A 15,256-nucleotide genomic window follows, 5' to 3' on the forward strand; every position below is an offset into this window, starting at 1 on the left:
TGAAACATACCAAAATAAATGCTTCTTCAGCTATTTATACCCAAAATATTTTTAATAACTTTCAAGGCATAGAAAACTTTATTAAGTTTTTGTGCTAACGACATTATGTAGGTATCCCAAGTAAGGGTGTTACTTATATGAAGACCTAAAAAAATGTTGAAGTTACATACTTTAAGTCAGAATTCATGATTTATACATTTAGGCCATGAGTATGTTTGTTTCGTTAATGGTGAAAGTTCAGGACCATCGATTTTTCTGTATTTACTTTTAAACCGTGCAAAGTAAACCATTTCTGTAATTGATTGTTTATGTTTTTTATTATTATTTCCTGTTGCAGTGTATCGTATTTTTCACCTGTAATAAGAATACTTGTATCATCTGCATATAAGGTTGACTCCCCTGAGTAAATGTAGTTACGAATATCATTAACGTATAGCAGAAAAAGGACAGGTTCCAAAACCGAGCCCTATGGAACACCGCTCAAAACTGGGTTGGATTGTGACAAGAAATGGCTACGGGATGACGTTTCTTTATCCGTGTATATTATTTCGACCGATTGAGTCCGGTTTTCCAGATAGGATTTTAACCATTTACCACTCCGCGTAAGCGATAGGCTTTTATTTTCTCAATTAGCATATTATGGAATACTAAATCAAAAACCTTTGACAAATCTAGAAAAATTACAATATTTACTTGTAATTATAATAATAGCAATAGGACATATTACTTGGCTTTCGAGACAAAATTTAATTTTACACTTTTTTCCGTTTACGTTGGCTTACTTTACCTTGATGTGACGGTTTCAAATTTCATCCTATTTTAAACTGAAAAGTATCTGTAATTCAACAAGGAAACAATTATTTCTGATAATTGAATTGGAATTCATCGAAATATGGCCCATAACGAACACTTTACCATTTTATATCGTAAAGATCAGATCCACTGTTATTGTATCAGAGCACTGTTTGAGCAATTGACCGTAAAAATTCAAACTCTGATAATTTCACAGCCTTGTTTTATTACAAGTATAAACTTTTTAGTCAATAGAGAGGAGGGCGTTTGAGTTTTACCTCCCACAATCATGCCGGCCAGGCTAAAGGGGGCGGTGATGATGAGAAATGAAAGTATGGTGGTATGAAGTATGAAAGTATGGTGGTGAAAGTGGTGAAAGTATGGTGAAATGGTGGTATGAAGAAAGTGGAAGTAAACGGGAGAACCCCGAGGAAACCTACGCACACGGTGTTTGTCCACCACAAAGTTCACTTGGTGGAAGCAGGGTTTGAACTCGGGACCACATGCACCAGACGTGAACGCTCTATCTCTGAGCCACCACGGCCCCATGCTGTGTATTGGATCAGAGTAGCAAGTGGGTCATGGGTCACGGTTTTGACGGGTCGTGGGTAATGGATCATGCTTTCATTGACCCACGCCTAGGGATGGGCAGGAGCGAGTTCGAGCGAGTCTTCATTGAAACTCGACTCGACTTGAAACAGACATTTTTGAGCTCGACTCGAGAACTTGGCTCGAAAAATTTCCACCAGTTCGACTCGAAACGACGCGAATTTGACTCGAGTTTGAGTCCAGTCGAGTCAAAACGAGCCAAATCAAGCTAAATTCTGTGTGTAGTTTCAAGTACTTTCTTCAAGTATCCTACATAGACAATATAATTATTATCAATGATACTTGCTACAATACTACAACATATTATTATTATTATTATTATTATTATTATTATTATTATTATTATTATTATTATTATTATTATTATTATTATTATAACAATACCGTGTATAAACATGAAATTTAGGCGGTTTTTATCTGAATACTAACAACTGCTTGACTCCTGACCTCGGTAGTCGTGAAGTCTATGAGTCTACGAGTCGTTCACGAGGTACTGGGTTTGAGTTCCGGCTCGAGCCATAAATTGTTAAAAGTTAGAGGGGCCGGCCAAACATGTTCAAAACTGCTCGGCCCGGGTTTAGGATTGTCAACGGGAAGAGCGGCTTGGCTAGCAACTCATTCACTATTGAGCCGAGCCAACAGCTCACTCAAGCGAGCCGGCTCGAGTCGAAACAACCGAGCTGAAGGCTCACCCCAACCGAGCCTGCTCGAGATGATGACTCACCTAATCTGAGTCGGTGCCTCATCTCAACTGATCCGGCTCGAGCTGTTCGCTCAATACTTGTATTGGTACTCACGACATTTGAGGCGGTCTCGTTATAATAATCCATTGCCATCTTGTTGATTGAGACGAGATGAGATGCGAGCAATGTCCCATATCGAGAGCAATACTAATAATATTCCATATTACTGGTTACGTTTCTCATAGTTTTCGCTTTCAGTCTAATCAGACAATAATTTCAAAACGAGTTAAAACGAGCTAAACGAGCGAGCCATTTATAAAACTCGACTCGACTCGAAACTCGACCTTAAAAAGTGACTCGTCTCGGAACTCGACTCGAGAATATTTCCTTTGACTCGACTCGAATTCGCTTCGAGTTTCGAGTCGAGTCGAGTTTTAGCTCGACTCGTGCCCATCTCTACCCACGCCATATCTATGTGTTGCCTCGTGTCGGAGAATGACGTACTGCCCCGTCTCATCTTGTACCCAGGGTAGTAGCCAGAAATGTAAGATAGGGTGGTCGAGACCGTCCTTACAAAGGGCTCTCTTGAATTCATGTTACGCTCATATTTACATACCAACAAAGAGCTGAAAGTTACAGAGGGGCCGAGAGCGGTCGCAGGAAATTCCAGCCCTTGGCCACCCCTAGCTACGGGGGTTTTGTACCACATTACGAAAAATCTGTTTCATCTCATCTCATGAGCAACCTAACACCAGTACCTTAGTAACACAAAGCCTATCAGGAAGTCTACCTTAATCTTTGTTAAGTGTAATATTTTACCTTTCTCTTATTTATAAATTTCTAAAATTTCCCATCGATTTTTTTCTAAGCTAATAATCAAACGTATATTTGTTAATTTTTTTCTTGTGCTGTACCATTGAAGTCTATACTAGCTGAACCTGCGCTCTCTACACAGCGCATCATTCACATGTGAGCATGAATCTCCTTGTCATTCCTCACAAAACATGTACATGTCCCTTTACAGAGACTAGTGAAGGACGTCTTGATAAAAATCGGCAAGAGGTATCATAAAGGGGAGATTGTTTTCGATTATTTTTTCCTCGAACCGTTTGCAAGATTTCAGCCTATTTCCGGTTGGAGTTTTTAATTCATGTGTGATCAGTGTTTTCTTTCTTCTTCCATGCAGTATGTAATAAGCAAATACAATACACACAAAATTAATTATAATACCAGTGATATACGGTGTTGATTGGGCAAAACACTCCAAATAATAAAGATACATCTTAGACTGGAGAAATGATTATCCTTCGTTTTTCATTATCATTTGGCCATGAAAGAAACGCCGGAGAGATATACAAAGCCCGCATACAAATATGTGGTGTTGGAATGTATAACTCTTCTATACTGGTATGATGCTTTTTAAAATGTCAGTACTTCCAGTGTATTCCTAAGAAATGTAGTATAGAAATAATGGCCAGTTAAAACAAATATTCAATTACTACTGAACAATCTACACATAATTTGCAATCGATCTGTGAAAATGTCATCTTTCTAGACTCTATGGTTCCCGAGAACTCACATCCAAAGGATTGGCCACAGACATATAAACGTCGACAAACAAACTTACCTGGCATTTTAATATATAGATTGAAGTAAATTTGCACAAAACCAAGAAAGAAGCAAAGCTAATAAGTGAAGATTTATAAAAGACTATATAAAAATTACGAGGAAAGAAAATATTTAATGCTAGTACTGTAATTAAAATAAAACTAAAGTAAATCATCTGCATAAATTTATTTTCGTATTTTTTAATCATACAAAATACTATAGATTTTTTTAAAAAAAATTAACATTGTTAACATATTCATCTAAATGTCCTTATTAGTCGAAAATAGTTATATTTAAGCTTTCGATGGCAACGACATCTACTGATGTATTGTTGTACTTTGGACCGTAAACCCAAATCTGTAATTGAAAAAGATGAATATTAGAATTCATAATAAGACACATCTCTCAATGACGAACTGCAAGATATAAGTTATTATGTAGAGTATATTGAATTCATTAGGTAACCACTAAATCGAAACAACTCCACTCTCGATTGGGATTGAAGTTAACCAAAGTCCTCAAACCGATTATAGGAAACGAAAGTCTGCATAAGGAAAGTAATGACAACGGTGTTAGACTCGTGAACTTTGCAACATCCAAAAACCTAATCGTGAAGAGTACAAAATTCCCACATCGCGACGTTCATAAATACACTTGGACATCACCAGAGGGAAAAACATAATCAAATCGATCATGTTTTAGTAGATAGAAGAAGGCAATCTAGCATAATTGATGTCCGGTTGTTTAGAGAGATTGATTCTGACACTGATCACTACCTCATAATAGTGATAATACGAGAGAAATTATCGTTGAATAAAGGTAATATTCAATGTCCGAAAACGGAGAGATTTAATTTAAAGAAATTAAAAGAGAGCCAGTTAAGAGAGGAATACCAGATTGAAGTTTCGAATAGATTCTCGGTTTCAGAAGATTCGGAATGCACTAGTGTTGAGGATACTTGGATTGAAATTAGAGATAGCATTAAAAGTTCAGCAATAGAAAAATTGGGACATGCGGAAATACGTAGGAACAAACCATGGTTCGACCAGGAATGCATTAAACTAGCAGAGAAGAGAAAACAGGCAAAATTACGCTGGCTACAAAATCCGAATGAAATAACTACACAAAATTTCGCAGATATCAGGTGGGAAACTTCCAACACTTTTAAAACAACGAAACGCGATTTTTTGAAAGCTAAAATTAAGGAACTCGAAGATAATAGTAAAAATAAAAATATACGGGACATGTATAAGGGAATCAACGAATTTAAGAAAGGCTATCAACCTCGTACTTATATATTAAAGAAAGCTGACGAAACAGTTCTCACTGATACGGATTAGCCTCTTAAATAGATGGAAAGAATTTTTTGACGATTTGCTGAACACGCAGCCAAAAACTAATGTGCTTAGAGAAAGGGAGATACACACCGCAGAACCGTATATTCCAGAACCCAATCGAATAGAAGTAGAAACCGCTATAAAGAAATTAAAGAAACAGAAATATCCGGGTGTAGAAATTCCGGCTGAGTTAATTTTAGCTGGGAGCGAAAAATTGTGGAACAAGATACACAAACTCATTCTCCTTATCTGGAACAAAGAAGAATTGCCACAAGAGTGGAAAGAATCAATCATTGTTCCAATTCACAAGAAAGGCGACAAAACTGACTGTAATAATTATCGAGGCATTTCTCTTCTGTCAACATCCTATAAAATCCTTTCAAATATTCTATTAGCAAGATTGATCCCGTACGCAGATGAACTTATTGGAGATTATCAGGGCGGATTTAGACGAAATCGATCAACTATCGACCAAATATTTACCATTCGCCAAATACTCGAAACAAGTGGGAATACAATACCCCGGTACATCAATTATTTATTGATTTTAGAAAGGCGTATGACTCGGTTAGGAGAGAAACATTATACAACGTTCTTACAGAACTTGGAATACCGAGAAAACTAATTAGATTAATTAAGATATGTTTAAACCAATCCCAAAACCGAATGCAATTGATGATTATTGAGCACTACCTGTTTTGCGTCACTTTTTGATTGTGATTCTTACTCGACCGCCTATAACCATGATCTAGTTGAGCAGCAATATTCACATTTCCCAACACAGTCAAATTAAGAAGTGTTTTATATGAGCTGACGAATATTCATGTTTTTTTGATTTTGTCGTTCAGATGCTTTATATCCAGCTGGATATCTATGCTGGATATTGTGTGATGCCAATATCAAGTGTAGTCTGGGAGCGTGCTGCTTTGCTTGATCAGGGGTGGGGTGGAGCTAAGACGAGTTCTTGCCCTAGGCAACTACTAGCCTAGTTGCGTCGCTGGACACAAGAGAGTATGTCATTATATGATATTTTAGCCTTATTTTGACTTCAAGATTCTCGACCTCTGCTGTTCGTGGGCGCCATTTTTAGAACACTCGATATATCCATATCTCGCTTCCAAAATATTTTCTTGCGAAGTTCGCTTCTACAGAAGCAAACGCTCTTCCGTGAGACTCATAGTGGATTGGTATTCCCTTGTCTTTCACTTCTTGTTAACTGTAATGCGTCTATTGTCGCTTAGTACCACTGTCTGTTGTGTTTTCCAAGGTCTCTCACAAATAGTGAAGATTTCAGGGGGCTCCGGGGTGGGGGAGAGAATTTTCCCGGAGCTAAGACCCGTAAAACCCATATCGATCATGCTAAATGTGGATTACTAGTATCTTTTCAGTACTTTCCACCTCCCGTATGTATATTGAAATCCGCCCAGAAAAATCCTTTACCTGTACATGAGCCTACGAAAGTATACTGTAGAGCCAATTTGTGTACAACTTTTGGAAGGCCCGTTCAGGTTTGTCATATATCGTTTAACAAGATATCGAGGATTTTAACACAAATACAGTCTCCTAATTATACTTCAGGGGGATTCCGGGCCTTCCAGAATTTGCGCTCCTGAAATTCCATACAATGCACTAGTAGTAAGACAATATTTTGTAACAAGAGAACAGAAAACAAAATAAAAATACAGTATATACAATGCAAAGCAAGAAGGAGGTATTTCGTGATGAGAGAAAAGAAAACAAATAAATTGCCTTGGAAAATGATCTCATTGGAAGTCAGAAAAATAAACAAAAATTAATTTTTAAAAAGCTACTCTTAAGAAAGATTGTAGAATCAAACAACTGAAAGTGCCTTATAAAAACTAATGCATTACCTTCACAGGTTTTGTTATTCCTGACGGTATAGGACCTGAGGCAACTCTGAATTCCGAGTTGTTTGGCGTGGAATAATCGAACAAAGGTAACAGCAAATGGAAATCACTACCACTGTCTTTATAAGAAATCTGAATACCATTAGCGCCATCAATTGAAGATCGTATCCAGTAATTGATAGAAATCTCACCACCGTGGTCAAATGTGAATGATTGTTTGGTGTTCATAAATGCGCCACCTGGTTGGTTAACTTCAGGCATCCATTCAACTACAGCTAAATACACGTCAGAAGGTGGCCTATTTAAATTAGTAGGGATTGGATTCTGTAATCTCTGAGCTAAATTTGCTAAAGTTGTCCTGTTCCATCTTACTATGTTCGGAATATCACTGGGTATAAACGCACCGAAATCTTCTTGGAAAGTTGAAACGATAATACTTCCCTCTAGATTATGACAATAGAAAAGCACAATAATAAAAGAACCAAGCACGTAATATTGAAAATTCTGAAGTATTTTCATTGCAAATATAAAATGTTTTGAGTTAGTTTTTTGTGGTTACACCTTACAGTAGTTAAAGAAGTTGCTACCACTGATAATAAAATCGTGTCGTGTGCAAACTACATTGTATCAAACAGTTTAATTCATTTGTAATCTGCAATTCCTTTCTGTAGCACAAAATAACACCTGTTCTTATCTTCTGATGATTACGCAAGTAATTCAACCTTGCATGAGGTGAGTCAGCATTCGTCTTTTGTTTGCTTCTTGTGTATAGACGGCGATAATCCTGGAATGCGAATTATAGCTACAAGCTTTGACACACGTCACAGCTATTATGACTGTTGTTCTTGAAACAAGGACAGGAAATGCAGAAACACTAGAAATTGACTACAGTCGTTAAAAAAGAGAACAGACTTTTTATTGAGATAGTAATATGCGTTAATGATGAAGAAACAACTCGAAAACTTTTTTCCAATGGGTCAATAAATGTACTGAAGAACAAGTTATTATAATTATTATTGGTAGAAGTTTAGCGTACTTCCTGCAGCAAAGGAGTGTGTACTCTGGCAACTAGACCAGCGCGAGGTTTATTATTATTAACCTCATTCAATGCTTTCCATGTAGTACATAGTAGGGGTATCGTGTTTTCAATATACGTAATAGGGACGGCGAAAATTTTCTGGAATCCGGATTCCGGAAAATTTCGGAAATTTCACTTTCCTTATTTCGGAAAAATTCCGTAATCGGAAATTTAACTTTTCGGATTTCGTAAAAATTCCGGAATTCAGAACAATTCCCGAAAAAATTCGAAATTTCGCAATTTTTCCGACAGGGATTTTTTCTGAAATCCGAATTTTTTCCGGTTTTACTTTCCGGATTCCGGGAAGTAAAAATTCCGGAATTGGCCATCCCTAATACGTAGACTGCGCAGGATCTTTTAACCGAACATGGTGTTTAGCCTTTAATGACAGACAGTGAATTTTAAGAACTCTTCATGAGATAAATTCCCTAATTATTTAAAGAAGTTAGTATATACAATATACACGTCCTTATCAATTAAGAAAAGTACTTAGAAACACGTCAGATATCTAGATTGGCAACGTTCAGTTGGCGACAGCAGTACCAGGCTGTTGTTGGTGGTGTATTAGAGCAAAATCTGTACTACGTGAGGAGCAGTAGAGCAGCAGTATGAAGTGCACCGAGCAAACCGTGATAATGTAACATGAATGATCTCTCTAATTGCCAAAGAGGGCAAATTCTTGGCCCTCGATTATGTTGTGCGAGGGTGACGAAATTGATGAGCGTGATAGGTGTGTCGCGAGGGATAGTGACCAAAGGTGACGACGACTTACAAAACTCATGGCGAAGCCACATCGGCTAAGAGGTACAGAGGTTGGAAGGAAATCGTCTGTGACAAGTCCTACTGAGCATTAACGCGAGTCGTTACTCAGAACCGTCAAACGACTGCGGAATTCAAGCGACGGAGAAATTCAAACAGCACTTCCCCAGCATATGTCAACAATTCAATTATAATCCACGCGAGTAGTATGATACGGGCATATAGAGTCGGGCTACCGGTACACGAGTGAAACCGCTCAGAGACCATACCACTTTACCACAATGCTAATGCTTCCACAAACATACAAAATGGTTTGCTAATGACCGGAAACGTATGATACTATGTGCAGGCAGACCAGACGTCTTGGATTTATTACCGAGACACTTCCGGTTTTCTACTAACTGTTCCAATGTCCTGAGAACATTTTTTCGCGACATCTAGATCTTCCGTTCTTTTAATAGTCGAGGAACTTAAATATTTCAAAGATCGAATGATCTATGACCGAGAGTGGTAAACAGATCCACTTGGAGTACAGTCATGGAAATGCTTTTAAAATATTCGAAATGAATGACAGCATTAATTTCCAGTAATAATTGTAAACGTTTGAAATTTTATTCTGTATGTGACTACACAAATAACTTTTTAATTTCGATTCTTTTACAGTAAAAAATATTTTGTAAAGTATAACGGAAATTCAGAAAAATCTTTTTTCTTTTTCAAATTTCTCAATATTTATCGATGGAGATGAAGAATGTATGTAATGTTTGTATTTAAAATCTAAAATACAGTTTGGCTACTACATGTCTTTGAAATTACATTAATTATTTAATTTCTTAATAAATGAAAGTTCTGAATTTAAGATAACTTATTGTTAATCAACATACTAAAATACATTAACACACATACACTATATAATATGTGTATATGTTTTGTATGTATGTAGATAGATAAACATATCACTCAACTACTAGATACAAATACACAAAAAATCCTGGTGATACAAATAGTTGATGGAGAAATGATCCCAATAAATTTCTTCAAATTGGAAGCATTTCATATATCAATGGAATAAAAACAAACTCAGTAGTAGTGCTCAGTCTCTGAAAAAGACGAAATTCGTTGGATTAAATTCTGAGTAAGTCCTTATTCTACAACTGCTGCAAGTACTCAAATCTTATTATTCCACTTATTTACCTTCATTTTTAATATTCCCATGCAAACAGCAGCTTGCATGTGTCTCTACGCCCATCTCATTTTCATACTTTCATTTGTTACCATCATGATTAATCCGATTGTATGGAAAAGCGGGATTAACTTACCATCAAAACGCCAAACACATATTTCATACTTTGACCATTTTTTATTTTGAAAATGCTCCTGCGTCCACTATAAATCATTACTCAGCACCTTATATACTACATCGTCAGTAAGAAATCATATATAATAACTTTTTAAAGTAACAACTAAAAACTTAATGTGATTTTTATTGAAACGTTTGAGTTGGGAGCAGAATGAGCAAAAATGTTTTTACTAAAGCTATCTCTTTACAAACTGACAATATTGATTTAATAGGATGCCAATAATTTTAAGGAGCGTTGTGTCGTTTACTCTTTTTCAGCATTTTTTCTTTCTTCTTACTCGTTCGGCGCCCTCTTGCTATCAGCGCCTGGGGCACCGGTCCCGCTCGCTTCTCTATAGTTATGGCTCTGCGCAATATGTACATTGCGTAATGCGTAGTGGGGCCTTGTATTGCACTTCGTACTCATTTTCAAATATGCTTTAGTAACCTCGAAACGTTTTCGAGTACCCTAGCCTCACCCCTCCCCTGTCAAGGTAGGTCTGCAGGAGTGTAATTCACACTTTAAAAATAAGGTAAAAGTATTTTACCACATGGTCCTCATATTCTTAATCTACACATGAAAGATTACAAGTAGAATGTAGAACGCGCCTGAACTGAATAGGAAGTATATAATATACTAACTATACATAAAACCACATGAACTGACATAATATAACGGGTACTTCCGGTTGGCGTGGAAAGTTGAAATTTGGCACGATTGCAGCTATTTGGGACTAACCAGCAGGAAAATTGCCAAAGGTGAATATTTTTAATTTCTAGCGAGTCTAAACGATGAAGAAATTCCCCATATTATTATTTTTTACATATAATCTTATGTTTTAGGTACTTGGAACTGGAATAAAAACTTGAGATTCTGTATGCTTGTACATTTTTCATTGGATTATTTTAAAAAAATCAATTAAAATAAAAATTTCTGACTTTAGAGTGGTTTTATGGGGAACTGAAAAATCTTCCCCGTATTATTTATATGGAGCATCTTCTACACTACAAAATTATTGGGCACTTCCTGTAGGGCTACAATGATTAAATTTGGCATGGCTGTAGCCTTCCGGGACTAACCCACAGCAAAATTGCCAAAAGTGATTTTTTTTTTATTTTTAGACAGTCTAAAGGAGGGATAAAGAAATTCCCCACGTTATTTAAATGGTCCTTTCTTTGGAAGTATAATCTCACATTTTAGGTACTTGAAATTCGGTATCTTGTACGTTTTCGTTAGCGTTACGTAACACGTAAGTAAATTACCAAAAATAAAAATTTCCAACTTTATTAGAGTGGTTTTATGAAGAACTGAGAAATATTTCCCATGTTATTTACGGTATATGGGGCATCTTCTACACCCCAAAATGTTTAGGCACTTCCGCTAGGATTAGAATGATGAAATTTGGTATGATTGTAGTCTTCCGGGACAAACCCACAGCAAAATTGCCAAAAGTGAATATTTTTAGTTTTCAAGAGGTCTAAAGAGGTTTAAGAGGTGCAAGGCCGTAGGCCGAGTAAAATCGGGGATCAGGGGGCGAAGCCCTCAGCTTGGCCAAATTCAGGAAATATTAAGAGCAAATGCACGAAATTCACTCTAGGTGCTAAGGCTGATACATAAAAGACACGAGGCCATAGGCCGAGACAATGTGGGGGTATGGGGGCGGAGCCACTAATGAATAAAACAAACTTAGTTTTAAGTTGAACGCAGATGCTTGCGATAACGAAAGTAGAATTAAAACAAACAGTCCCTCCTCCGTCTTTCTCATGTTTGCTACAAAAAGTAGCTTAGAAAGAGAAATGTTTTCATTCATTCTAGAGATGTTAATGAAAAACAAAATGCTATCACGTAAAAACTTTTTATAGTTATGCATAAAGAAATGCGGTAGTTTACTTAAAGATTATCTTAATCGCATTTCCAAAGAATAGAATTTTATTCTCCTATGTTTTCTGTGATTTTTTTTATCGTAACACACGTTTTATTTACACGTCAAAAGCAGAGACAAATATTTCACGAGTTTCTGAAACATGGCGCAAATTTATCATCTCAGAAAACGTGACTTTCACTGCTCTGTTCATACATTATTATTATATACATTTCGCATTCTTAGGGAGATTTTTATTAAAAATAAGATGTAAAATCATATTTTACTTTGATAAAATGTCAAAATATAATATAAAAGGGAAATTTTCATAAAATAAAAGTTGGTTTATTATTTTCCATAGACTATACAAAATTCTAGTATTGAAACATGGTTACGAAGTTCCTCATCGTGGCCATTTTAGTGTCAGTGTTGCAAGTTTCGGTAATTTTAGTCCAAGGAGACTGTATTAATTTTGAAAACGGTATTGGACAAATTCAGAGAAATACCGAATATAGTAATAATCATTGGAAGGTAAAGTTGCTTTCACGATCAGGCTGCTTAAATGCTAGTTCTTCAGGTAATTCATCTCCTGATGAAAGCGAAAGCTCAAGTGGATCCAGTGAAATCTTCACAGACCCTTTCTTTGATCTGTGTATTGGTAAACACGCCCAAAATGGAGGAGCAACTTTTGTGATTCCGCTGTTCGATGTGCCCATAAAGAAATTTAATCTTAGTATTAAAGTTTGTCAATTTCTGGCCCAGATTCAAATCTTTGTGCGCTTTTCATGTGCTCCAGGAATTCCGATCAAAATGCACTTGATGGAAGATGATATTCGACCGTACAAAACAATTTCTATTACTGGCAATCTTGGGTGTCATGAAGTTAAACAGGTAATACATTGATTTAATAGATTTTCGTTTTATGTTAACTAATATAAGCGTATACCTTTGTCGAATCCAACGAATTTCGTCTTTTTCAAAGGCAGATTCTGATAAGTTCTGACCCCTTAAGATCCTATTCTACAACTGCTTCGAGTTGGAAAATTTTATTATTCCTCTTGTTCATCTCCATTTTTAATAGTTATGCGCAAACATAACCTTGTGTGTATTTCTTCACCCTTCTCTTTTTCATATCTTCATTGTCACAGTCTTAATTAATCCGACTGGGTAGAAAAGCAGGATTAACTAACCAAACGCATCACCATCAAAACGCCGAACACGTATTTCATACTTTGACTGTTTCTGATTTTGAAAACTCTCCAGTACAGTACAGTATTTATGACCTACGATTCCCGAGATATGGCTACTTAAATCTCCAGAAATCGGAACTTTTTGGCCAATATCTTGGGAACGGTAAGAGTAATGCGATGCTTTATCGAATGGAGGGTTCAAAATTGAAAAATTCGCAAATAACAGACACATACACACAGAGAGACATAGAGAATTCTGTAGTGAACTTTTTAAGTTCGTTGAAAAGGAAGATTGTAAAATAAGAGAGAGAGAGAGAGAGAGAGAGAGAATGTTGGTTGTTGCAACTGCGTTATCAAACTCGCACTTGGGGTATGACGAAATTTTGTGTCTTCGAATATGTCCAGGTCAGGACTTTGTTCGAGTCACTGGATCTGGCGCTAAACGAGTCTGACAACTTCCGAGCTCACTCACCACAAAGTTCGATCAATCCTAACATACTGATATCAGGAATAGAAGCTACTGTCAACTAATATAAACAGAACTCCAAATAGTTGTGAATTCGAATATATCCTGCAAGGGACTTTTTGTTTCTACAAAACAGAATATGGGATTCTTTAAAAAATATAGTATTCAGTAAAGTACAAGTAATAGGCAACAAAGGTTTGTAGGCCTATAATATAAGTAGTTGGTTGAATTTGAGTTTACTGTTCCATTCAGCACCGAAGCTGTATGAGACGAGGACCTACAGCTTGTGATGCGTACCATATTCACCCTACTGAGAATCGCCATATACGTTTTGGGTTTTATGTGTTGCAAATTATTCTTAACGAAACTACATCAATTCCCAACTAAAATTATTCTACGTACGATGTGAAACCATATATGTTGCAAATTTAAAATAACACAGTTTCCTTTTCCCCCTAAAAATCGCAAGCAAAAGATATTCCTTTTTTCATAGAAACCTGGCAACTCTGTGTGTCTTCTCTCTTCTCTTCCTAATTGAAAGCGTATACTCCTACAACACACCTTTGAAGTGACTCTTCTAATATGTCTTCGTCAAAATGCATTCCTGAAAGTTGAAATAGATATGCATGCAAAGAAGAATAAACTTTATAGTTTTTATTTCTATTTTAATTTCAGATTGACGTCTTTGGATATTTATCTGGACCAAAGAAGTTCAGTTATATGCAAATTGATGAAATATGTTACGAGTACAAACAATGTAAAGGAGTGAACGACTTATGTCCAGTGACTCCTCCAGAAAACACAGGATGCGATGAGTCCGAAGAATCACGAGACAACGAATCATCAAACGAGGAAAATGAATCAGCAGTCACAGAGGATAAGTCATTGGTCCACGAGGTTGAATCGTCGACTAAGATTTATCAGTCAACAATCCCAAATGATGACTCAGTAACCCAAACGGGTAAGTCAACATCCCAAAGCGATGAGTTGACGAGCGGAGAGTCAACAACTGAGAAAAGTGAATCGTCAACTCACAAGAATAGATCAAAAAATAGAAGGGGCAGTTGATGAGAGAATGTAAAATGATGAAGGATAAAGTGATGAAAAATCTTTCCTCTAAACATTGTTATTAATGTATGGTCCTTATTGTTACACGAAAGCTAAATATTAAATTTCATTTGCATGTGAATTTGCGTCAAATTAACACATTTTAAAAATATCAGTTCATTCCATAACTTAAAATGTCATTAAAATTATACATTTTAAATTATACTTTCTGAAATATAAAATAATTAATTCTGAAAAAGTGTTTTGTTTTATTTATTAATGTGTTTATGTATTTTCACTGATATCAACAGTTTTCAACCGGTAGGCAGTGAAATCTGGTGTGCTGTATGAATATTTCAATTGTGGTATAAAAGCTGAACGTGTTTGGGAAGTTTAAATTCATGTATATGTGATCTGTGGTAATTGTTGAATACTATTTCTAAGTATCGATTAGCTTAGAGAATCTAAATGAATGGCTAATTTACAAAAATATTAGTTAAAAAAAAGGTTGCAATGATTTAGCTATATATGGTAAAATGTTACAGTAATGAACGCCAATATAACAGAAGTTTCTGTGTGGTCAGGGAAGAGTCTCTGTGTGACAGCAGGCAAAGTCAT

At 36.2% G+C, this 15,256-nt stretch overlaps 2 protein-coding genes across 2 annotated transcripts; one reads left to right on the top strand and one right to left on the bottom strand.

Moving 5' to 3' along the window:
- Nucleotides 1-3,928: 3,928 nt before the first annotated feature.
- On the bottom strand, nt 3,929-7,416 carry LOC145682398 (uncharacterized). Its single transcript, XM_081754007.1, has 2 exons — nt 6,901-7,416; nt 3,929-4,049 (listed from the first exon to the last, which is right to left on the bottom strand). Exons 1-2 carry the CDS (start codon nt 7,414-7,416, stop codon nt 3,966-3,968), a joined length of 600 nt encoding a protein of 199 aa, XP_081610133.1. The 3' UTR covers nt 3,929-3,965.
- A 91-nt stretch (nt 7,417-7,507) lies between these two features.
- LOC145682399 (uncharacterized) lies at nt 7,508-14,762 on the top strand. The gene is made up of 2 exons (XM_081754008.1): nt 7,508-7,629; nt 14,267-14,762. Exon 2 carries the CDS (start codon nt 14,312-14,314, stop codon nt 14,657-14,659), a length of 348 nt encoding a protein of 115 aa, XP_081610134.1. The 5' UTR covers nt 7,508-7,629; nt 14,267-14,311; the 3' UTR covers nt 14,660-14,762.
- Nucleotides 14,763-15,256: the final 494 nt, after the last annotated feature.

Source organism: Thermobia domestica, chromosome 3 (genome assembly GCF_964235325.1).
Source record: "Thermobia domestica chromosome 3, izTheDome1.hap1.1, whole genome shotgun sequence".
NCBI lineage: Eukaryota > Metazoa > Arthropoda > Insecta > Zygentoma > Lepismatidae > Thermobia > Thermobia domestica.